This window comes from Narcine bancroftii, chromosome 6 (genome assembly GCF_036971445.1).
Source record: "Narcine bancroftii isolate sNarBan1 chromosome 6, sNarBan1.hap1, whole genome shotgun sequence".
Lineage (NCBI taxonomy): Eukaryota > Metazoa > Chordata > Chondrichthyes > Torpediniformes > Narcinidae > Narcine > Narcine bancroftii.
The window spans coordinates 44057502-44083733 of NC_091474.1; the positions used below are offsets into that span (position 1 = coordinate 44057502).

General features: G+C 43.1%; 2 protein-coding genes across 7 annotated transcripts in view; one reads left to right on the plus strand and one right to left on the minus strand.

The window, feature by feature from the left end:
- LOC138736041 (transcriptional repressor CTCF-like) overlaps positions 1-26232 on the plus strand; it is a 332424-nt gene that overhangs the window by 19124 nt on the left and 287068 nt on the right. The gene's annotated exons all lie outside the window — the stretch shown is intronic.
- pck1 (phosphoenolpyruvate carboxykinase 1 (soluble)) lies at positions 3779-16148 on the minus strand. Of its 3 annotated transcripts, XM_069884859.1 has the most exons (10): positions 16044-16148; positions 11264-11386; positions 9935-10185; positions 8500-8681; positions 7830-8033; positions 7552-7739; positions 7270-7432; positions 6768-7124; positions 5365-5460; positions 3779-4369 (listed from the first exon to the last, which is right to left on the minus strand). In XM_069884859.1, exons 3-10 carry the CDS (start codon positions 10156-10158, stop codon positions 3915-3917), a joined length of 1869 nt encoding a protein of 622 aa, XP_069740960.1. In that variant the 5' UTR covers positions 10159-10185; positions 11264-11386; positions 16044-16148; the 3' UTR covers positions 3779-3914. The 3 variants fall into 3 exon arrangements, with proteins under 3 accessions (XP_069740960.1, XP_069740962.1, XP_069740961.1); XM_069884861.1 differs by lacking the exon at positions 6768-7124; XM_069884860.1 differs by lacking the exons at positions 11264-11386; positions 16044-16148 and adding an exon at positions 10559-10660.

Below are 26232 nucleotides of genomic sequence, written 5' to 3' on the forward strand. Positions count from 1 at the left end.
TATTGTGCTGTAAGTATTCTATGTTTGGTGCAGACATTATGAGCAGAAGGCCTGTCTGTGCTGGACTGTTCTCAATTCTCATGCTTGTGTTGCTGTGTTTTTCGCAATAAAACTAATCGCTATGGTCAGGATTAACCCTCACCCACTAACTGCAGAACAGATTTACCCCGTGATCACCAGCAAGGGCTGGATTCGCCTTCATTCACTCACTAACCAGGGCCCAGGATTAACCCTCACAAACTAGCCAGTAGGAGATTTAAGACACAAGTCACACACAACCATGGCCAAGGTAAACACTCACAAACTAACAGGACTAGATCCAAAACCCTACTCATTTACTAACTGAGACTAGCTTAACCCTCACTTACTAGACAGGATCAGGATTTACATTTAGTTGTTCACCAAGGCTGTGATTCAGTCCCACACACAAGGCTAGGTTTAATTCACACCTGCTCATTTATTAGGACCAGACAAACCTTTCCTCATGGAGTAACCAAGACGTCATTCAACCTCACCCATCCATCTCCCCAGTGCTCACTCTTTGAAAGGGATCTGCTTTTGTGAAAGGGATCTCTTCTGCCTTGCTGATGTTTTCCTTTTCATGGAGTGATCCCACTTACTGACATTGCCTTATTTTTTGTGCACTATTTTTTTAATAGTATTGTTGTAAGATGGTTATAATATGAACGTTTGCTCTATGATACTGCCTCAATACACCGAACTCCATGACTTGTTCACGATCCTGATCTGTTGAATCTGTTTCTGCTCTTACAGCCGTGGAGTTTGGAAGTGAACAGCAGGCTGTGGTTTCAAGATTATTTCACTGTCATGCAATAAAACAGATGTAATATGAAAGTATGAACACTTGAGGCACAATTTAAATGCCATCTACAGATTTGCAGATAACACCACAGTGGTCAGCAGAATCACAGACGGCAACAAGGAAGCATACAGGAATGAGATAGATCAGCTATTTCACTGGAGTCACAACAAACTTGCATTGAATGTTAGCAAAACTAGTGGTGTATCACCACACAACCTCCTGCCTCCTGCAGAATATATTCTACGAACAGCAACAGAAATGTCTTTGTTCTTCTCTTTGGAAAGCAATTGCATATTCGAAGTACCATTGCCCTTCTGAATCGCTTACTCTTCCTGTTTCCTTACAAGCCTTCAGTTTTCATCGAACACAGAACATCACAGCACAGTGAAGGCCCCTTGACCCACCATGTTGTGCTGACCTCTGCAAACTTACAACACGATCTAAGCCTCACACCTGTGCTATCTCGTCCTACTGTGCCAGCGTGGTATGATCGATAAAGTTGACGACCCATAACCCTCCATTTTTCTTACAGCCTTGTCCCGACGCAAGAGTTTTTTTATGAATCTCCCTATTGTACAAGCCTCCCCCAGCAATGCATTCCAGGCACCCACCACTCTGACATCTCCCCATAACTTTCGTCCACTCATCTTAAAAATATGTCCTTTGGCATTTGCTGTTGCTGCCCCAGGGTAAAGTGTAGAAACTGTCGAGAAGATGATCAGAAGTAGTCGAGTCGAAGTTCAGTAAAAGTTGTTAACTCAAACAGTCATGCGCAGCTTTTTAAAACCCCGCACGTTCCAAATGATGTCATTGCATTGACGTCACTCAGGACCTCCCGAGTCAGTTCAATTAAGCCTCCGGTGAGCTGTTACACTAGCTGTCCACCCTGGCTAAGGCTCTCATTATCTTACACACTTCTAGTAAGTCACCTTTCACCCTTTATCCCTCACTCCATGCAAGTTAAGTCCCCCTTCCAGTTTGGTGACCTCTCTTGACTTGAAGATTACTCCATGATGGTGAGGGATGGAAATTGTTGTAATTTCATGCTGGTATCTGCGATATTAAGGTCACTGGGTACAAATCTGATATGCAATGGCCCTGGTAAACACCAGCAGGTCCTAACCTTCATTGCTGCTTTGGCTTTGAGCCAAAGCCTCAGAGTCCACTTTGTTGGCCAGGGATCAAGTTGCCTCATAAATGTCCCCACTTGTATGAACAGAGGTCATTGTGTTTGGAATGATTAGAAAACAAACTCTGGGATCCGTCCAGTTTAATGAATGTTTTGGAACATTGACTTCATTAGATTGCGGGTGATGTTTTCTGTATACCCCTCACCCTCTTCTCCACCCTACCCCCCATGCCCTCCCTTCAACCCACCTCCATCTCCTTCCCTTCGCCCCTTGCCTTCACCCCCTGCCCTTTGCCTCCTTCCCTTCCCTCCCCTTCCTCCTCTCTCCCCCTTCTCATCCACCCCCTCCCCTCCCCCACCCCCTCCTCTCCTTCCCTCCCCCACCCCACAAAAGAATTGCTCCATTTTGCCCCAGTTCTGGAACCAGCACCTCCTGAAACACACAGATGCATTAAAACGCACAAAATTCTAAAGGGAGTTGAGAGGGTAAATGTTGGGATGATATTTTCCCTTGTCAGTGATTCATCTTGTATTCGTATGTGATATAATAAGAGTAAAGGTGAGAATTGGATTTTGTCTGTGTGAAGGGAGACAGGGGAAAAAGGAGAGAGCTAGTGGTAGGCGATGGGGGAAAGAAGTGACGGGGGGGGGGTGTTTAACGAAAGAAAGATGTCGATGTTAATGCCATCTGTTGGAGGGTGCTTGGTGGGAAAATGAGGTATTGGTCCTCCAGTTTGTGGGTGGTCTCAGTCTGGCAGTGCAAGAGACCATGGATAGGCATGTCAGCAAGAGTGCGGGTGGGCTCTCAACATCGGAGAGACTGGGAGATCTCTTCATTGAGCACCTCAGCTCTGCCCGCTGCAACAGTGTGGATCTTACAGGGGCCACCCATTTCAATTCCCCTTACTGACATGTCCGTCCATGGTCCCATTTACTGCCAGACTGAGATTTCACACACATACACACCTTACGGGCCAAAGGGCCTATACTGTGTTGCCATTTTTTATGTTCTTCTGAAAGACTGCAGTAATTCGATGTAACTGTCTTAAAGGTAATTAGAGATGGATGGTAAATGTTGGCTTGCCATCAATGCCCACATCCCAAAAACAAATAAAAATAGCTCTGCACAGAATGAAGTGATTGAATAAAATTCCAAGTGTAAAGAACATAAGAAAACAATTTATTTTTTTGAAACACCACACATATCTACAATTCTTCTTTTAGAAACATATTGCATAATAATGTAAATTCAGTCAAAGCTAGTCACAGAAAAATAATTTAGTGCTTGAATAGATTAACACACTTTGCTTCCATAAATGATGTGGCCTTCCATGTTCACTATCAGTCTCTGATGGAGAGACAGATACCATGTTTGTATATCTGGTGTATTGGGTAAGAGAGTGATATCAAGTGGTATGCTGATAAGGAAATGATTTATCAAATATATTAGACCGACTAAAATCACCATTGTCTGCTTCTTGCTGTACACTTTTCCTTCAGCAGATATATCAACACACGCTCAGAGCAACTGACTGGAGTTAAACATGAAAGTCTGCATGTGCTGTGATTGTAGTCAAAAAAATACAACTGACAACAAGCTCAAAGTCCTATTACCTGCACAAAAGCCACAGGCAGTTCTGTGACATGTACTGAGCTATGGATTTCCACAGCCACATTGCATTTTCAAAGGCTACAAATATAGCCTTCATTCTACTACAAATATAGATGGACATTATATCTGAGCTGCTAAATATGACAGCAAAATAGCCACATCAGGGAACATTATTTCTGACCTTGCCCTGCAGTCATTAAGTAAAAACTTGACAATCAGTGACACAGTTTGTTATTATTCTTGCATGTGAATAAGAATCTAACAATCTTAAACACTGCTGAATATCAATTGGTGGCCATTTTATGGGAATTGATCATGTTCATTGCTCTCTTCCTGTTGGTTGGCCCTTGTTACAAGAGACGTATTCTCTGCTCTAACTGCAGCAGCTGATTGGCCACATCACTGGGAAGATCGTTGCTGACTTGCTCCTCGAAATATTTTCTGATCTCATTGATTTCCGCTTCCCAGAACTGCCTCTCGATGCTGAACAGCTGGTCCGTGTCCATGTTGCTCAGGCCCTGGAGGTTGAGGGCACCGTCTGCAGGGATTAAGCCCAACGGAGAGAGCTTGGCGCAGTCCTCCCCCTTGATCCTCCGGAACATCCACTCCAGGACTCGCGAGTTCTCACCAAAACCCGGCCACAGGAAGTTGTTCTTCTGGTCCTTGCGGAACCAGTTGACGTGGAAGATCTTGGGAAGGCGTGAATTGGGCCTGTGCTCCATGCTGAGCCAGTGCGACAGGTACCTGCCAAAGTTGTACCCGAAGAAAGGCCTCATGGCAAAGGGGTCGTGCATGATGACCTTACCTGAGGAGGAGCAAGAGGATATGTAAAGACCAGGTGCCAAGGGCAGCACAGCAAACACTAGAATGTTGATGTGGAAACAAACCACAACCTTCATGCTGGACTCACACATAAATGTGCAGCTTTCTGTTTCATGTGGCCTACATTCTGTATTGATAGTTGCTGCACCTTCAGTCCTGTGTAACCAGTGTACCAGTGTTGGAGTTCTCTCTGTCTCACTGTGTTGAACTTCCCCCCGCCCCCCCACTGTCCCTTCAATCCCAGACTCGCTGTACCCATGCTGTACCCACATCCCAGTCTCACTGTCCCCACTGTCCCAGTCTCGCTGCATCCCCGTCCCAGTCTCGCGGTACCTCCATCCCAGACTCACTGACCCTACCATCCCAGTCTTGCTACTCCCCATCACAGTCTTGCTGTACTCCTGTCCCAGATTCATTGTAGTCCCGTCCCAGTCTCACTGTACCCACATCTCAGGCTCGCTAAACCCCATCCCAGTCTCACTGTATCCTGACCCAGTCTCATTGTACCCCTGACCCAGTCTCATTGTAAACCCATCAGTCTCACTGTAGCCCCCATCACAGTCTCGATGTAGCCCCTGTCCCGTCTCCCATCCCAGTCTCATTGTACCCCATCCCAGTCTCACTGATCCCCCGAGTCTCTCTGTACCCCATTCCAGACTCGCCATACCCTCATTAGTCATGCTGTACCCCTGTCCCAGTCTCACTGTACCCCTGTCCCAGTCTCACTGTACCTCTGTCCCAGTCTTGCTGTACCCCCATCCAGTCTCGTTGTACCTCAGTCAGTCTCACTTTACCAATCCCAGTCTCATTGTACCCCTTCCCAGTCTCACCATTGCTCCCATCTCAGCCACGTTGTACTACCCCCCCCAAGTCTTGCTGTGTTTTCTGCCCCAGTCTTGTTTTACTCCCCTATTCCAGTCTTGTTCTAATCCCCATCCCAGTCTTGTTCCACCTCCTGTCCCAGTTTTGCTCTCCTACCTTTGTGCTCAGCTGCAGCTGTAGCCTCTGATCTCATGGATGCTCCAATGAACACTCCATGCTGCCAGTCGAATGCTTCGTACACCAGAGGGACACCTGGAACAGGACAGAAGAACTCTGAGATATGGATATATTTGGCACATTTTGGTGAGAAGTTCTGGTGACCTGAGGATTGTAGGAATGAGTTGTTGGAGATCTGCATCTAGAGAGGCACTGCCACACACAATGATTGCACTGGATCTCCTTGTCAGAAACATGCTGAACCTATGTAGATACACAGAGAGCCTTGGATAGACCACAAGTGGAGTGGTTTGAACAGCTCTGTTCGCCACCTTATGATGTCACAAAGTGCTGCAGTAAGTGCAGTAGCACTTTGCAAGTCAGAGATTGCTCCAAGATTATGTCCATCACATGTAGTTGTTTGTAACAAGCTGCCAGAGTGAGTGGCAGAGATGGCTACATTCACAGTTTCATGGACATTGGGATAGGTACCTGGACAGGGAAGATGCTGAGGGATCTGGGACAACAGCTAGAAATTGGGACCAGGTCAGATTGGCAATTTTGCAACATCCGCTGAGAGGCCCAGAACTCGGCTTGATTTCTCAAAGCATATTCATTTACAGCCATCAACTGTAAGGATTCTTCTGCGCTGTGACCTGTGGTCTGTAGAGTGCCAGTGTCCTGCACTGTGAGCTGTGGTCAGTAGAGTGCCAGTGTCCTGCACTGTGAGCTGTGGTCAGTAGAGTGCCAGTGTCCTGCACTGTGAGCTGTGGTCAGTAGAGTACCAGTGCCCTGCACTGTGAGTTGTGGTCAGTACAGTGCCAGTGCCCTGCACTGTGAGCTGTGGTCAGTAGAGTGCCAGTGCCCTGCACTGTGAGCTGTGGTAAATACAGTGCCAGTGTCCTGCACTTTGTCTACACTCTGTGGTCAAACGCACTGAAATGCTGGAGGAACTCAGCCGGTCTTTTCAGTGTCCATAGGAGACAAATATATATTGCCAACATTTCAGGCCTATGCCCTTCTTCAAGGAATAAGCACTGAATAAGCTAGAGGCAGCAGATCTCAGAAAGTCTCCGAACGCAGACAATGCTGGATGGGGGAGAACCCAGAGCAATAAAAGTGTTAATTGGATATGTAAGGGAAGTGGTAAAAATTTATTATGCTTGTTCAGAACATCAGCAATATATCTTGTCTCCAATGGATGCTGAAAAGACCAGCTGATTTCCTCCAGCATTTTGATGTTTTTTTACTATAAACTGTGTCTGCAGACTTTCATGTTGCACTTTGTGGTCAGTACAGCGTGTGGGCCTTGCACTGTGAGCTGTGGTCAATACAGTTTCAGTGTTCTGCACTCTGGACATCCAATGCTTCTTCAAGCTGCTTTATTAGATGGACTTTCCTACCTTTTGGCCTCCGCCCTCCAAAGATAATGGCTTCAATGGGAACACCCTCGGGAGACTCCCAGTCTGGGTCCATGATGGGGCACTGCCTGGCAGGAGCGCAGAACCTGGAGTTGGGGTGTGCACAAGGTTCTCCATCTTCCAGCGTCCATTTTCGGTTCTTCCACGATGTCACAGTGACGCCGGGGGGCAGGGTTTGGTCCATCCCTTCCCAGTAAACCCCTCCATCACTGGTCTCAGCCACATTGGTGAAGATGGTGTTGCTCTCCATGGTTTTCATGGCGTTTGGATTGGTTTTCATGGAGGTGCCAGGGGCAACACCAAAGAAGCCATTTTCCGGGTTGATTGCCCTCAGGATTCCTGTGGGTAGGAGCAGGAAGGGCTTTGATGACAGATTCATCCCCGTTCACACCAGGCCAAGGTGCAGACTCCGCTGCACACTAGCTCCCAGCAAGATTCTGTCCCACCCTCCCTCTCCAGTACACAAGCATCAAAACCAACACACCTTGCCCATCAAATCTCATCCAGGCAATATCGTCTCCCACACACTGCACTCTCCAGCCTGGCAATGCTGGCCTCATCATGGCCATGTTGGTCTTGCCACAGGCACTGGGGAAGGCAGCTGCCATGTACTTTTTCTGCCCTTGGGGGTTGGTCACCCTCAGGATCTGTGGAGGGATGGGAGAGGCTGGTGAGAGGCTACGTCACTGATCATTCACCCCCCCCCCAACCCCGCTGGGTGACCTCTGAGTGACAGCTCCCCAGCCAGTGGCCCATGGCTACTTACCAGCATGTGCTCAGCCAACCATCCCTCGTCCTTGGCCATCCTCGACGCAATGCGCAAGGCAAAGCATTTCTTCCCCAGCAGGGAGTTTCCACCATAGCCGCTCCCAAATGAGACGATTTCCTTGCGCTGAGGAATGTGGGCAACCAGGATCAGCTCGGGGTTGCAAGGCCAGTTATTGACCAATGGCTCTGCACACAAGAGAAGGGTCATCACCAAAGGTTAAACACAACACACCGGAGTCCTTCCTCCAAACTACAGAATGGCAGCATGGTACTCACTCTTTAGTGGGAGAGGGCATCCCACTGAGTGCAGGCACTTCACAAACTGCCCCTCGCCCAGTGCCTCCAGCACTGCCGTTCCCATGCGAGTCATGATCCTCATGCTGGCCACAACATAGGGCGAGTCTGTGAGCTGGACACCAATCCTGGACAGGGGCGAGCCTACTGGCCCCATGCTGAATGGGATCAGGTACATGGTGCGGCCTGGAGTTATAAAGTAAGAAGGTCAGTCTGGGCCACTGCTGAGCAAGAGAAGAAATACTACTCTGGAAATCTCAAGGACAATTTTAGCTTTTGTTACTGTTCTTGTCTACACGGTGAAATGCTGCAGGATCCCTGTAATATACACTCTACACTGAGGAATACGGTAGGACCTCTATAATATATACTCTCTAGTCTACACTGTGAAATATGTGCAGTCCTCTCATGTGTACATTAGGTGCATTGGAGAAGCTTATTTGCAGTGTGTGTCGTTGGAAGCTGACCCAGAGACCTCGGATCCTTGGTATGGTATGGAACCACAATCGGTTTCTTGAAGGGTGAGGGATCTGGCTATCAGCGAAGTGGTTCAGGTTTGGTCAAATTCACACCGAAGACTCAGTGACTGGCACTGTTAACAGAAGATACAGGTGTCGCTGGCAGATATTACAGGTTGAATTAATTGCTGTACCTTTCATACACTCTGGGAATCGTGTATTGGAGGCCTTTTCAAATTCCTTCTCCGACAGCCATCGCCCGAGCTGGCTCTCCCCATTCTTTGCCATGGGAATGGTCTCCCTCTGCTCAGGGGTTACAATTACCGTTTTACTCTCCACTCGAGCAACGTCCCTGGGGTCTGTGCGAGCCAGCCAGCTGAGGATGAAGACAAGAGGCAGTGATTGAGTGACCTCCTGGTGTCAAATAATCCTCCCACTCACACCTTCAGTACATTCTTGTAAGGAGTGATTATTCTGAATTGAGGGCAGAGTTCTGGTACTAACTGTCGCTGGTGTGAATGCAGGAGAGCACTACTCCCGTTCCTAATCCTAGTGGATCTGTACAGGTGTTAAACAGTCTGTTTAAGGATCTGGCAGTGTTTTAAATGAAAATTCTACAACCAACCTGGAGAATGGGGAGAGCACCCCTCCTTGAGAAGAAGTAGATGAGATGACCCTACAGGTCGAGTACCATGGCAGGAGACCAGCGAGGGGCTAAGCGGCAGAGGGACCCAAATACGCTGTGTTTGACTTGCGGTCAGGGTTCCCAAAAGGGCTGCAGACTGCTAGAGGCTAGCACATGCGAACCAAGTATTGGAGCTGGGATTCGAGAGGGTTCTGAGAGCAACAGAGGCTCTCTCTCTCTCAGACACTAATCCCATCCTGATCGTGTTGGAGGTTTGTATCAGGAATTCAGATTGTTGATGGTTCCAAAGGCTGCAGGACGGTTGGAGGCGAATCTCAGAGGCAACAGTTACTCAGTGACTCTTTCTCTCAAGCAACATTAATGGTGACTCTTACGGCAGGCAGAAAACGATTTTGTGTAATATTACATGGTCTGTACTATTACATGACAATATGGAATCTTGAAATGCCCAAAATTATATTGCCAGGTTTTTATGTTGAATACAATGGACATGCTTGGGGTGAGCTACCGAGGGAAAGAGGCAGTGAATTTAACGTAATGTGTGCTCCCTCTCCTCTTGTTGTGTCTGTGACTGTGGGTGCAGTCCCTGAAAATTAACTGAGCCCACATCCTGCCTCTTGCTGCAAGGACCAGCCACACTGACATTCGTTACTTCCTGATCATTCACGAGTGTTTATCAATAAGCTCCATTTGTTCTTCGCATCACTTCACAAACTGGAATTTCTCACTTTGTCTCATCATGTGTTTCAGGAGCCAGGTCACTATTCACCTTGAATTTAAAGATCTGGCTAGTGAATTTGGTGTCCTAGTTCTGGTATGTGTGTCGGGGGAACACTGTTCATCAGTTCTAGTACGTGTGTCAGGGGAACATTGCTCCCCAGTTCTGGTACTTGTGTCAGGGGGAACACTGCTCACTAATTCTGGTACATGTGTCGAGGTACACCTCACCAGTTCTGTTAATGTATTGGTGGAACATTGCTCACCAGTTCTGATACTTGTGTAGGCGTTTGATCATTCCCTGCTCCTCCATCAACGACAGAATCTGCCTGTTCTCTTCTTCACTGCCATCACAGATATGGATGCTGGCTGGCTGACACAGCTTTGCACTTTCTTCCACAAAGTCTCTCACTGCTGGACTCAGGTCATTCAGATCCCCTTTGATCACATTCAGACCGAGCAGGGGCTGAGATTGCACCTGGGGTGCCATGTCTTCTCCCAGAATAGTGGTGAGAACCTGCAATGAAAATTAATTCAGTTCCCTAATTGAGGCAGACTGTTGACATGGGCACATGAATTCATGCATTGTACATTCATTATTCAAGTGACTTAAATTTATGTCTTCTGATTGAATTAATTGTTAAAACATTTTGTAGACAGCAATATAAAAAGATAGCAATATAAAAATAAATAAATAGGCACCGTTATTATGGTCTGAAAGAGAAAAGTAACAAAAGAAACACCATTTAAATGGAAATAACGATTAACTCCCAATAATGTGCAAAAATCAGCTTCAATGACAATAACCATGTGTCCCAATTGGAAAATACATCTATTCTCAGTAGAATCTGTTTCAATAAACTCTGAACAATGATGTGATCTTCACTCACTCTGCTTGCTGGATTGGGCTCTGCCCTCGTGGATCAGTCTGAGTTTGAACTTTCTTTCAAGTAGTCTTAACTCTGAAGTCCTTCAGGTGTCTGATGTCCTTTCACTGGACTATCTACGTCCTTAAATACAGAATTAGATGGGCTCTCCCTAACTCCACTAATCACTCTGAATCAGGGGGTATGTCATGTTCGTCACTGATAAGTGAACCCACCTCACAAAGAACGTAATTAATACGTGATCGAGTGACAGAAATTTGTATGTTCAAACAAATGGCTGTCAACAACTTTATAATGTGCAAGAGCCAAATGTCTTCAAATAATTAATATATAATCCCGCCAATAACTTGTTTCAGCAATCAGTGATCAATACTTGTTAAAATGTATCTTTATCTATTAAAGTACATCGCTGAATATTCTTGTGTCAGACTTTGAACCAATTCTGATGCAACTGTGGTTTGTTTTCTGATCCAAAATGTGCTGAGCGTGATTTATGTGATTGTAGTGTGTGTTCAGATAGGAACATTGCAGCTACTGATCCTCCAATCAGCTCTATGCACAGCCAGACACACCTGCAGAGCTTAAGAATTGATTGCATGCTTACTATCACAGCCTGCTGATTGGTTAAGAGTTGGGGGTTTGACTTGGGTGTAAATTCAACTCATTGTAACAGTTCGGTTTGGAAAAGATCAGGGAAAAGAGAGATACCTAACGAAGGGCCCAGGGCCGAAATGTTGGTTCCCCTTTACTTCTGATGGATGATGCGTGACCTGCTGAGTTTCTCCAAGTTTGTATATTGCCCTTGACTCCAGTATCTGCAGACTTCCTTGTCTAACAGGGAAAAGAAAGATTTACATTTGTTTCGTGTAGTTTCAGATTCCAAGTCATGTTAAATCACTTTGCAGCCAATAAGATGCAATTAAACTACAGCAAATTTACGAAATAGGAAGTTCCTGCACCCAATTTTGAGCATGGTACAGGATAGCCCTTTTCACACTGGCTTCCTAGTAGATTGGCCGTTCAATGAATCAATTGAGGAAGCCGCTTATGCCTTTCACACTGGACAACTGTTAACACTCATCACAAGGCATTCCTGGGGATAGGGGATTCTATCCTCCACCGGTGACGTCTGAGTGACACACTGAGCAATGGTGGACCTGCCCTAAATCCTGATCAATGCATTATGATTTTGTATTTAAACAGAATTAATCATGCCTAATTATAACATAATTAAACATTATGTACAGAACAGTATGAGCTCTTCAGCCTGTCATTGTGCCGACCTATATAAACCTTCATAATTTTATAAAATACAGTGGGAAGGTGTAGCTGCACAATTGTTAAACACTGTGGGGAAAGCCACAATGTATAGAGACCATGGGAAATAGTGATGGCGGACCTGCCCTCCCAGAATTCTGTGCGGCAGGGAAAGGGCTGTATGTACAAAGCACTCATGGAGGGGTTTCTTTGCCACACGGAATTCTGGGAGGGCAGATCTGCCATCTCTCTCTCTCTCCTGCTGTGACTTTTCCACTATTATTTAGATATTTATAAAGGTTTATATAGGTTGGAAAAGTTTATATTTTATTTTCACTCTTTTGTTTCCTTCACATTCCTGCACTCATGCAAAAATGTAATCAACTTTAACCCAGGGTACCCTTTGTCCCTTTCATACTGGGCTATTCAGCATGCAGAGATCATCAGACGCCAGGATGATGCTTACCTCGTTATTATTATCCTCAGCGTCTGAGTATGCCTGTGTGCCGCTTTCACACTGGATCCTTAACCAGTAGACTGGCCGTCAATTACTTGGACAAGGTGTCAGTGTGAAAGGGGCTATAATTCCATCAACACCAAAGATAGTCAGATTGAAGGTGATTGTTAAAAAAACCCTGCTTATGGTGAATTTTGAAATAAAACCAGATAATGCTAGAAATACTCAGCTGCTCAGGTAGAATCTGTGGAGAGAGAATAGGGTTAAAGCCCTTTGTCATAATTGATGAGAGCTAACCAAGGTTTTGAGATGGCTTTTGCAGACAATGTAAGGGAGAATCCAAAAATAGATTTCCTCAATATATTAAGAAGAGTTATGATGGAAAGAATAGGCCCCCTCAGGACCAGAGAGGTATCTACGAGTAGTGCCGGAGAAGATGGGGAAGGTCTTAAATTAATATTTTGTGAATGTGTTCAGGATAGGCAAGAGTGGGAGGGGAGGGAGGTAACTAAAAAGCTATCCAAGAGTGTGACTGCATCAGTAGTGAAGAGGTGTTAACGGTCTTAGATCATATCAAGGTGGATAATTCTCTGGGTCCAGAATCAGGTGCAGCCCAGAACATTTTTGGAAGGCAGGAAGAAAATTGTTGGGGCCTTGACAGACGTTTTTAACTCATTGCTGAGGACAAAAGAAGTGCCCAAATGTTGTGCTTTATTTTAAAAGGGCTGCAAGGATAATCTGGGTAATTATAGACCTGTTACTCTGATGCCAGAGGATTCTGAGAGATAGAATTTATCGACATTTTGATGGCCAAGGATAATTAAGGAGAGCCAGCCATCGTGGATCTGTGCATGGGAAATCCTGTCTCACAGACTTGATGGAATGTTTTGAAGAGGTGACAAAGAGGGAAGACAAGGGGATGTCAGGGGTGGCATGGATGATCTTTGTACAGTAATATATATGAATGATTTGTGTTAGGATGTTTATGGTCAGGTAAGTTTGCTGTTGACACCCAAATATGTGCTACGATGGACAGTGAAGAATTTACAATGGGATCTTAAGCAGTTGGGAATTGGGCTATGGAATGGTAAATGCAATTTGACTCAGAGAAATACGAGGTGCTGCACTTGGGTAAATCAAACCAGTTCATGGCAGTGGCCTAAAGGGTGTTGTGGAGTGGAGGGACCTCGGGGTGAAAGTACATAGTTCTTTAAAGATGGCAGCACAGGTTGACAGAGCAGTGAAGAAAACATTTGGGACATTTGCCTTTATTAATCAGGGCACTAAATACAAGTGTGGGATGTCATGTCAAAATTATACAAGACGTTAGTGAGAACACACTTAGAATATTGTGTGCACCTTTGGTTACCAAGCTATAGAAGGATATTATAAAGTTGGAATAGGTACATACGAGTTTACGAAGTTGTGTCCAGGATTAGGGAGGTTTACTTATGGTGAGAGAATGGAAAAAAATAGGCCTGTTTTCCTCAAAGTGCAGGAGGTTGAGAGGGGATCCTATTGAGGTCTGTAAAATCACAAGGGGCATGGATAAGGTGAACAGTGGCAGTATGTTGCTTAGAGTTGGAAAATCTAAGATGAGTCTCAACATGGACAAGAGAAAGAAGATGATTGTGGACCAGAAATGTCCACCCTCCACTACACATCAACAACCCTGTAGTGGAAAGAGAGGAGAGCCCCAAGTTCCTTGGAGTTAATTTAACTAGTGACCTATCGTGGACACACTTCTCACTTGTCAGGAATATACAACAGCGACTGCACTTCCCAAGAAGATTGAAGTGGGCAGGTCTATCGGCCACAATTATGTCAACCTTCCACAGGAGCTCTATCGAGAGCGTCCTGACTGGCTGCATTATAGTGTGGCACTGTTGCTTCAGAGAAATGGATCCGAGGTCAATCCACAGGACCATCCCCTCACTTCCCAATCGACGTGATCTGCCAGGATTGTTGTCTGAAGAGGGTGCACAAAATAATTGAGGACTCCTTCCACCCCACACACAGCATCTTTCAAATGCTTTATTCCTTGGAGCGCAGAAGACTGAGGGGGGATTTGGTAGTTTTTAAAATTTTGAGGGGGATAGAGTAAATGTTGATAGACTTTTTCCATTGAGGATAGGGGAGATTCAAACTAGAGGACATGAGCTGTAAGCTAGAGGGCAGAAGAGGGACTTTCTTTACTCAGAGAGTGGTGTCCAGTGGAAGTAGTGGAGGCAAATACAATATTATCTTTTAAGAGAAGAATTAGTTAGCTATATGGATGGAAAGGGTATGGAGAGTTTTGAGCAGAGTGCAGGTCAGTTGGACTAGAAGAGTGAAAGAGTTTCAGCACAGACTAGAAAGCCCATAATGGCCTGTTTCTGTGCTGTAATTGTTATATGGTTATATTGGAAAGAGGCACAGGATTATTGGAGCCTGCACCACCAGGCCAAAGAACAGTTTCTTCCCACAGGCAGTGAGAATGCTGAACGCCAAAAGGAACTGCTTGCACTATCAATCTGACACTCTCATATTTATGAAACAATATTTATTTATTTGTATACATGAATACTTGCCCTGCGTGTCTTGCACCGAGGACTGGAGAACATGATTTCGTTGGGTTGTACTTGTGCAATCAGATGCAAATAAACTTGGCTTGACTTAAGAGGGCAATACTATAAGATGAGGGAGGTGGTATTTAGAAGGGGAGTAAGGGGACAGTTCTTCACTCAGAGGGTGGTGGGCATTTGGAAGGAGCTGCCAGACAAAGTGCTTGAAACAGGTATCTTAACGGCATTCAAATAAGAGTAAACACTGAAGTCTGTAGATGCTGTGATTGTGGTTAAAACAAAAATGCTGTGCCCATAGGAGGAAAAGATATATAACCAATATTTTGGGCCTGAGCCTTCTTCAAGGTAATGAACAAAAAGTGGGCAGACACCTGAATAAAAAGGCTGGGGGAGAAGAGAAAAAAGGGCAGGGGAAAAGAATAGACCAACAGACAAAAGGTGATCATTGGACATGGATAGGAGGATGAGAGGAAAGGTGGGAATTGATTGCAGGAAGGGGCGACTCTGTAAATGCAGAGCTGGAGAAAAGGAGAACTAGGGATAGGGTAAAGGGAGAGATGTGGGGGTGGGATAACAGAAACTGGAGAAGTTGATGCCCTCTATTTGGATGGTGCATAGACTGAATAACCATATAAACGTTTACAGTGCGGAAACAGGCCATGTTGGCCCTTTGAGTCCATGCCAGTTCACTTGAACAACTCCATTAGCTCCCCCCTCCCACTCTCCGTCCATAACTCTCCAACCCCCCTCATGCTGTTCCTCTAATTTGCAGGTGGTCTCAGTTTGTCAGTGCATTAATCCATGAACAGACATGTTGGCATAGGAATGGGGTGAAAAATTGAAATGGATGGCCACTGGGAGATTCCCGCTATTGTGGCAGTCAGAGCTAAGTTTCTGAATGAAACCATCTCCCAGTCTGCGTCCAGTCTCTCTGATGAAACAGATGACCCCTGTTAATTCACAACTGATGAGTTGCTTCATTTGGAAGGACTGCTTGGGGCCCTGAATGGTGATGAAGGAGGAGGCGTGGGCTCAAGTGCAGCATCTCCTGCGGTCACAGGGGTTTGTTCAAAGGGGATAATTGGTGGGAAGGGAGGGGTGGACAAGGGTATCACATGGGGAGCGGTGTTATGTCCTCGGTTGTACCATCAGAGGTCTTAATAAACACTAAGAAAAGCTTGTAAGTTTAGAAGCACAAATCTTTACTCACATCAGGTTACTGGTCATGTATTGATACACTGTCGCACTGAGCATGCTCACCATTCAAGTGTGATGCGGCTCTTACAATGTGTCGCACTGAGCATGCTCACCACTCAAGTATGATGCGGCTCTTACAATGTGTCTCACAGAGCAGGCTCACCACTCAAGTGTGATGTGACTCTTACAGTCTTGCAGTGTTCATGCTCCAGCATAAAATAGTCCCAAGTTTCCTCTGTATATAACATCCTTCCTTCTTAAATTTTTAAATTATAAATTAAAAGATTTATTAAGATTTAACATTTCTTAAAAATAAATAGTTACTGGCTCTTTACCTGCACTTGCCATTAAGAATTAATTATTATAATTACACAATTGAAGTTCTATATTCTTCTCAGCGGAATCATACTGGTGGTAGGATGTTGCTTCTCCACCTCGTAGACCTTGTTGTGTCTGTTTGCTTCAGTAGTGTTAGTACGGTTGTGGGTGGTGGTGTTGTTTGCCTCAGTTCTTCTGTTGCTTGCTGTTCAGTTGTTACGGTGATGTTGGTTGGGGGTTTCTACTCTTATTCCTTCACAAGTTGTTGGATTTTTAGAAGCTGGTGGTGCTCCTGGCACTTTGCGTATCGGATCTGGGGTTGGGCAAATGTGGATCCTGCTTCGTCTCAGCTGTCTACCAGATTCTGTCTCAATGATGTATGACCTTGGCATCTCAGCTTCTCTAACAATCTTTGCTGGACTCCAGGGTTTTATCACTGGCTCTGAACATGTATCTTCTGCCCTCTGAAGAGTTCTGGTAGTCTTTGGGGATGTTTATTATAATGTTGACAACTTCCCTCTTGTATGTTAGTCAACTTTCTTCTTGTTTCCTCTTGGTCGTCTGGTGGATGGATTTTGCTTGGCAGGGGTGTCTTGTACTTTCTGCCATTCAGAAGCTCTGCCAGGGATTTCATGTCGACCCCCAAGGGTGTGGCTCGCAGTGACAGAAGGGCGACATAGGCTGTACCTGCCTCTCAATGAATCCAGGCCCTTGGGGTAATGTGGTGATGAAGTACTGATGGTGAACTCATATTCTGCAGCCATTTCTCTGAATTCACGTGATGTGAATTGGATCCCATTGTCACATATCACTTGTTCAGGTATCCCCTGTTCTGTGAAGAGCGCACGTGCTGCAGCAATGATGGTCGATGCTTTCAGATCCTTCACTTCCCTGATGAAGAGGAGTTTGGAGCAGTAGCAGGACACAATCAGATATCATTCTTGGTTTTCTGCGAACAGGTCTGCTCCCACTATATGCCATGGCCTGGCGGGTATTCATGTGGGTATCATCTTTTTTTGTGTATTTCTGGTCTGCCGGAAATGTAGCCACTATGTTTTCGATGTCCTTGTACATGCCTATCCAGTAAACTGCTGACTTTGCTCTAAGTTTGCGTTTCTCCATTCCCATGTGGCCTTGGTGTACTTTCTGGAGGCTTTCTTTTTTCATTGTCTCTGGTATTATCAGCTGAGACCCTGCCAGCAGTACACCGTTCTCCAAGGATATGTCATCCCTGATAGACCAATACTGACGTATTGTAGGCTCTACCTGTTTTATCCTTTCTGCCTATCCCTGTATCACCTGTTGGGAGAGCAGCTGCAGCACTTCATCCTTTGCGGTTTCTTCTTTAATCAGGTTTAGTTTGTTATTAGTTACCCTGACGAGGAGATGTATCTTGATTTCTACGTCTTTCATTTTGTATTTTTCATTTGGGGAAAGACGTGACAAAGCATCAGCAAGCACCATTTCCTTCCCTGGCCTATACTTCAAGGTAAAGTCGTAACATTGGAGCCAGAGGAGTAGCGTCTGTAATCTGGCCAGTGCCTTGCTGAGGTTCTTGTTCTGCAAGTGTTCCAGCGGGTGATGATCACTCTCTACCACAAACTGTCTCCTATAGAGGAATTTTTCCCATCCATATACGACTGCAAACAGCTCCCTTTCAATATTGGCGTATTGGGTCTCTGCTGTTGTCAGGGCTTTTGAGGCAAAGGATATCAGTTTTCCTTCCTGCACCGGTGCTGCCCCAAGGCCTCTGATGGAAATGTCTACTTGTAATGTGACAGTTTTTTTTCTGTCACAGTAGCTCAGTTCTACTTCTCTGCAGACCACTTCCTTTAGCTTGTCAAAATCTCACTGATGCGATGGTGACCACTGAAACTCCACATCCTCTTTCAGCAACTCTCTGAGGTTGGCTGTGTGGTCTGCCATGTGTGGGATGAAGGAATTCATATATTGGACCAGGACGAAGAAGCTTCTTAGTTCCTTTATATCCTTTGGGTGTTCCATTTCATCAATGGCTGTTACCTTCCCTGGACTTGGCCTGACCCCTTCAGGTGTGTCCACCATTCTGAAGAACTGGCACTCCTCCACCTTGATGATGCATTTGTCTTCATTGAGTTTGATGCCAGCCCCTCTTGTTCTCTCCATGGCCTCATGTAGCTGGAGATCATGGGTTTTCCCATCTCTGCCAAAGATCTAGATATCATCTGCGATGCCGACAGTGCCCTTGCATCCCCTGTAGGTCTCATCTGTCTTTTGCTGGAAGACGTCTTGGCTCACCTTCAGGCCAAAAGGTAGGCGCAGGTACTTGTACCGACCGAATGGAGTGTTGAATGTTGTTAGCAGTGTCAATTCTTCATCCAGCTTCACATTCCAATACCCATTCTTGGCATCTAGCTTACTGAAGACTTTGTATCCCACTAGTTCAGAAGTGATGTCTTCCAGCATTGGTATTGGATAGTGCTCTCCTTTGATTGCTTGGTTTAGGTCTTTGGGGTTCAGACATATTCTTAGGAGGCCATTCAGTTTTTCTTTAACTACTATAGAATTTACCCAGTCAATTGGCTCTACTACCTTTGCTATTATTTGTTTTTCTTCCAGCTCCTGCTTGAGCCTTTGTTTCAGCTCTATTGGCACCTTTCACGGAGCATGACTATTAGTTTGTATTTTGGGTCTAAGGTAATGTGGTATTCAAAGTTCCCAAAGCACCTGACTGTGTCATCAAAGCATTCAGGGTACATTTCCATGAGCTCGGCCTTATTTGTGATTGGAGGGCGTTGCTCAAGAGGGTGTCGCTATTAATCCTCTTGGACATTTTCTTCTCTCTGATCTAATTGTTTACAGAAATTAGCTATAATTTCTGACAACTATTCAGGCCTAGGATTGCTGGTCTGTCAGCGTCAACCACAAAGAATGTGCATATGATGCTTTTTCCTTTATGTTTGCCTTTTATTTGGACTTTTCCTAGTTGTTTAATCACGGGGCCACCATAGACTGTGAGTGTGATATTTACAGCTTCTAGTGTGCCTTCCTCCGGATACCCATTCTTTATGTACTCGGGGAACATCTGGAGGTACAGTCTAAGCGGGTGGAGGTTGCTTTGTAATCCAGTATCCAACTTTATTTTCAAGTTGAATATTGTTAGTTTGTTTCCAATCTTTCTTTTTACTTGGATTGAGGTGTACAATTCATTTCTTTATCCTTTCCCTTTCTTGGATGTCTCATGGAGGAGTATTGTTTTGATGCCGAGCGTCAGTGAATCGGAGTCACTGCTGTCATTTCCCTTGGCGTGTTGTACTTTCCTTCTGTATTCTTTGTTTCTTTCTCTTTTCATGTCAGACCTATACATCTTTTCCCAATGATTGACCTTCCCACAGGTCCTGCACTTCGAACCATACGCGGGGCATTTCTTGCGGTCATTGAAGGGGTGCATTCTGCCGTACCTCTGCAATTCTCGGATGTCTGTGACTTTCTCTGTGTGCGCTTTATGGCATCGACACTTCTATCTCTATCCTGCATGTTGGCCTGCACGGAGAGGGATTGCATTTGCCTCCTAGTGGTCTCGACGGCCCTGGCTGTGTCTACAGCATCTGCTAGTTTCAAGCTGTCTTTTCCTAGGAGAGCTTTCTGCCCTTCAGGATGAGTCCTTCCCCAGATTAGTTGGTCGATTCTTCTCTCCTCGATTTCTTTGAACTTGCATTTTGCTGGAATGTTCTTTAGCCTTGTGAGGAAATTAGGCTCTTGTTTTAATTCCTGGAACTTGTCTCCCTTTATTCTATGGTTGAATTTCAATTCCAGATGAGAGGAAAATTTTTCTAATATCCTTTCTGGGTTATTTTCTTCTCCTTCAGCCAGCTCCCAGCTATTAAACAGGTCTAGTCCTCGCTCCCCCATCCAAAGAAGGATGTAACTAACCTTTTCCTCTGGTGTGATTCCCTTGAGGAAACTTTTCTTTTTTTAAAAATTTTTTTATTTTTCACACCATAAACCACATTAACCATGATACACACTTTTTCCTTTTCACACATATACAGTGCCATTTTCTCTCCCCCTCCCTCCTCCCATCCCACCCTACCTACCTCCCCCCTCCCATCCATTTAAAGTACAAAATCTAAGATACATTAAACCAGTCAAACAATGTTGTCATTCAATAAAAATACACAAGAAATTCCACTGAGTCAATTCTTTTCATTTCCTTCTCATTCCGTTAATTTAGGTAGTGAATGTCCCCGGTAGGTTTTCGCTATTGTGTTTCATGTAAGGCTCCCATATTTGTTCAAATATTTCAATATTATTTCTTAAACTATATGTTATTTTTTCTAATGGAATACATTTATTCATTTCTATATACCATTGTTGTATTTTCAAATTATCTTCCAATTTCCAGGTTGACATAATACATTTTTTTGCTACGGCTAGAGCTATCTTAACAAATCTTTTTTATGCATCCTCCAAATCAATTCCAAATTCTTTGTTTTTTATGTTACTTAGGAGGAAGATCTCTGGATTCTTTGGTATATCGTTTTCTGTAATTTTACTTAATATCTGATTTAGATCTTCCCAAAATTTTTCTACTTTCTCACATGTCCAGATTGCATGAATTGTTGTTCCCATTTCTTTTTTACATCAAAAACATCTATCAGATATTGTTGGGTCCCATTTATTTAACTTTTGAGGTGTAATGTATAGCCTGTGTATCCAGTTATAATGTATCATACGTAACCTCGTATTTATTGTATTTCTCATCGTTCCAGAACATAACTTCTCCCATGTTTCCTTTTTTATCTTTATATTTAAATCTTGTTCCCATTTTTGTTTAGTTTTACCATTTGTTTCCTCATTCTCCTTTTCTTGCAGTTTAATATACATATTTGTTATAAATCTTTTGATTATCATTGTATCTGTAATCACATATTCAAAGTTACTTCCCTCTGGCAAACTCAGACTGCTTCCTAATTTGTCCTTCAAGTAGGATCTCAATTGCTAATATGCCAGCGCTGTATCTTGAGTTATATTGTATTTATCTTTCATCTGTTCAAAGGATAATAATCTATTTCCTGAAAAACAATTTTCTATTCTTTTAATCCCTTTTTTCTCCCATTCTCTAAAGGAAAGGTTATCTATTGTAAAAGGGAGTAACTTGTTTTGCGTCATTATTAGTTTTGGTAATTGATAATTTGTTTTATTTCTTTCTACATGAATCTTCTTCCAAATATTGAGTAGATGATGTAATACTGGAGAACTTCTATGTTGTACAAATTTTTCATCCCATTTATATAATATGTGTTCAGGTATCTTTTCCCCTATTTTATCTAATTCTAATCTGGACCAATCTGGCTTTTCCCTTGTTTGATAAAAATCTGATAGGTATCTTAATTGTGCGTCTCTATAATAATTTTTAAAGTTTGGCAGTTGTAAGCCTCCTTGTTTATACCATTCTGTTAATTTATCTAGTGCTATCCTTGGTTTTCCCCCTTTCCATAAAAATTTCCTTATTATTTTCTTTAACTCCTTGAAGAATTTCTCTGTCAGTTGTATTGGTAGTGCCTGAAATAGGTATAATATCCTTGGAAAAATGTTCATTTTAATACAGTTTATCCTTCCTATTAGTGTTAGTAGTAAATCTTTCCAATGCTCTAAATCATCCTGTAATTTTTTCATGAGTAGTAAATAATTGAGTTTATATAGTTGGCAAAGATTTTTATTTATTTGTACACCTAGGTATCTTATTGCTTGCATTTGCCATCTAAATGGTGATTCCTTCTTAAATTTTGAGAAATCCGCATTATTCATAGGCATTGCTTCACTTTTATTTACGTTGATCTTGTAACCCGACACTTCTCCATATTCCTTCAATTTCTTATATAATTCTTTTATTGATAGTTCTAGTTCTGTTAAGTATACTATAACATCATCCGCAAATAAATTGATTTTATATTCCTTGTCTTTTATTTTTATCCCTTTTATATTATTTTCTATTCTTATCAATTCTGCTAGTGGTTCTATAGCTAACGCGAACAATAAAGGTGATAGTGGGCATCCCTGCCGTGTTGACTTGCTTAAGTTAAATTGCTTTGATACATATCCATTTACTGTCACTTTCGCCAATGGTCCCTTATATAATGCTTTAATCCAATACTTCTCCAGTAAACTGAATTTTTGCAATACTTTGAACAAATAATTCCATTCTACTCTGTCAAAGGCTTTCTCTGCGTCTAAAGCAACTGCTACTGTTGGCGCTTTATTCCCTTCTACTGCATGAATTAAGTTAATAAATTTACAAATATTGTCTGTTGTGCGTCTTTTTTTGATAAATCCAGTTTGGTCTAGACTTACCATTTTCGGTACATACTCTGCTAATCTGTTTGCTAATAGTTTAGCTATTATCTTATAATCTGTGTTAAGTAAAGATATTGGTCTATATGACGCTGGTATGAGTGGATCTTTTCCTTGCTTTAGTATTACTGTAATTATTGCTGTTTTACATGAATCTGGTAAGCTTTGTGTTTTATCAATCTGGTTGATTACTTCCAGGAGGGGTGGAATGAATAAATCTTTAAATGTTTTATAGAATTCTATTGGGAATCCATCCTCTCCTGGTGTCTTATTATTTGGTAATTTTTTTATTATATCTTGTATTTCTACTATTCCAAATGGCTCTGTTAATTTATTTTGTTTCTCTATTTGTAGTTTTGGTAGTTCAATTTTAGTTAGAAATTCATCTATTTTCCCTTCTTTCCCTTCATTTTCAGTTCGCTATAATTAGAATTCTCTAAAGTTTTCCTTGATCTCTTTTGGATTATATGTAATTTGTTTGTCTTTTTTTCTTGATGCCAATAACATTTTCTTAGCTTGTTCTGTCTTAAGCTGCCATGCTAGAATTTTGTGCGTTTTTTCACCTAGTTCATAATATTTCTGTTTTGTCTTCATTATATTCTTCTCCACCTTATATGTTTGTAGTGTTTCATATTTTATTTTTTTGTCTGCCAATTCTCTTCTTTTAGTTGTATCTTCCTTCATTGCTAATTCTTTTTCTATATTTACTATTTCCCTTTCCAACTGCTCTGATTCCTGATTATAGTCCTTTTTCATCTTGGTTACATAACTTATTATTTGCCCTCTAATGAATGCTTTCTTTGCATCCCATAGTATAAACTTATTTTTCACTGATTTCGTATTTATTTTTTAAGTCCTCTACCTCCATTTCTACTGCTGCTTCTCGTTCTTCCACCTTGTCCATTCTTTTTCCCATTTCTGATAAGGTCATATCTATTTTATTCATTTTCTCTTCTGTATTGTTTATTCTTCTTCTTAAATCATTAAATTCTTGCGCTTGCCATTCTTTAAATGACTCCATGTATTCTTTAATAAGAGAAAGTATATCCTTTGTCTTGCCTTTCCCTTCTTCTTCTATTTCACTGTACTCTTCCTCTTCCTCTTCTTCTTCCTCTGGGTTGGCCATCTGTTGTTTCTTTGTTGTCCTTTTCTTCTCTTCTTTCTTGTTTTCGTTGTCTTCTATATTCTCCTCTTGCTGCAGCTGTTCTGCAGCTGTCATTGCCGGCTGTGGAGATCGACTCCCCAGCTGGTCGCCCCTCCCGTCGGTGTGTTTTTTTGCATGCGCATCGCGCATGCGCGAGGAGTCGCGCATGTGCGGTTGCGCACTTTTACTCGGCTCAGCGAGCCATTTTTGTAGTCCGCTTTCTACCGACCTGAAGGAGCGGGTTCCTCTCTCCACCGCGGGCCTCTTCGAACAGGTAAGGCCTTCTCCTTCTTCTTCCGTTGTCTTCTCTTCCTCTCTTCTTACCGTTGGTTTCGATTTTTCTTTTTTCGTCGCCATCTTCTTTCCACCTTTATACTCACTTTACTTTAATTTTTATTTTTGTGCCTTTGTGTTTTGCTTTATTTTTTTCGACTTTTCTGGAGAGGGCTGGAGTTCACCGTCCGGCCACTACTCCATCACGTGACTTCCCTCGAGGAAACTTTTCAATGCCAGGTTGCACTTCTGCTTGAACTTTTTAAGAGCCTCTACAATGTCGTTGGCTTCCCCGTCCATGACTGGGTGCAATGTTGTTGCTGCGGCCATTTTCTTCTCCAGCCCTGGTAGTCAGGTAATGGTGCTTTTTCTTTGTCTCCTTCTCTTCGTGTTTATTTTGGGTTATAGGGATTTTTTTCTATATGGTGTGGGTTTCTGTCAATCCCACCACTGCCATCATGTTATGTCCTTGGTTGTATCATTGGAGGTCTTAATAAACACTAAGAAAAGCTTGTAAGTTTAGAAGCACAAATCTTTACTCACATCAGGTTACTGGTTATGAATTGATACACTGTCACACTGAGCATGCTCACCACTCAAGTGTGATGTGGCTCTTACAGTCTTACAGTGTTCATGCTCCAGCATAAAATAGTCCCAAGATTCCTCTGTATATAACAACTGGTCCCTGCAGAAGGCAGAGAGGGAGGAGAGGGGAAGATGTGTGTGGTGGGATCGTGTAGTACATGGTGAAAATGGCAAAGGATGATATGTTGGATGCAGAGGCTGGTGGGGTTGTAGGTGAGAACAAGGGAATCCTGTCATAGTTACATGTGAGGGCAGAGGGGGTCAAGGCAGATGTGCAGGTAATGGAGGGTATACAGGTGAGGGCTGAGTTGATGGTGGTAGAGGGGAAGCCACATTTTTTGAAGAAGGTGGACATCTCAGATGATCTTGCATGTAAAACCTCGTCCAGGGAGATGTGATGGAGATGGAGGAATTGTGAGAAATGAACAGAATCCTTACAGGGGACAGGATGTGAAGAGGTGCAGTCTAAGTAGCTGTAGGAGTTGGTGGGTTTGTAGAAAATGTCTGTCGAGAATTTTCCTCCTGAAATGGAGACAGAAAGATCAAGAAAGGGGAGAGTGTTGCTAGAGATGGACCAAGTGAATTTGAGGTCAGGGTGGAAGTTGGCAGCAAAGTGGATAAAGTTGAAGAGCTCATCATGGGTATATGAGGTAGTACCAAAGTAGTCATTAATGAAGTGGAGGAGGAGTTGAGGAGCCTTGCCTGTGTAGGCTTGTAGCAGGGACCACTCCACATAGCCAACTAAAAGGCAGGCGTAGCTGGGGACCATGCGGGAACCCCTTGCAATTCTTTTGACTTGGAGAAAGTGGGATGGGCCAAAGGAGAAGTTATTGGGGGTGAGGAGAAACACTTGGAATATTCCATGGATGGGAAGGGAGTGGAAGAGTCTGGGCCTAATGCAAACAAGTGGGACTAAAGCAGGAGGGCATGATGTTCAGCAAGGACAAGATGGACCTATTTCTGTGCTCTGTGAAAACAATTTATTGTACTTTTTTTTCTTTTTAAAATATTTTAATTGATTTTAGTAAAGAACCTATGCCAATAATACAATTTGATGAAATATGGATGGTTGCACAAAATTAATAACATATTCAGTATATAAAAAACAGACATAAGTTGTAAATTATATCCATAATTCATATTCCAATTAGTATATATTTTTATAAAAAAGGTAAAAGACCTAATAACAAAAAATATAATGAAAAAAAGAAAGAAAAAAAGAGAAGAAAAAAGGAACAAATTAAATAAAAGTAAAAAAAATAAAAAGGAGAAAACTCAAAACCCCTGCCTAATAGCATTACCAGATGCTATATATGATTAGCAATAAAAAAGTGGTAGAAAAAATGTGAAAAGGAACGTGGAAAATATGCATCAGAAAATTTAATTATATTGAAATGAAATTATAAAGTAAGGAAGTGAGGCATAAATGATCCCCATAATATCAGAAATCTTATAGCTGAATTATTAAATAAATAACAAATTTTTTCCACATTCAACCAAGACACAATGTCCTGCAACCACTGATCAGGAGTAGGTGGGGCAGCATCCT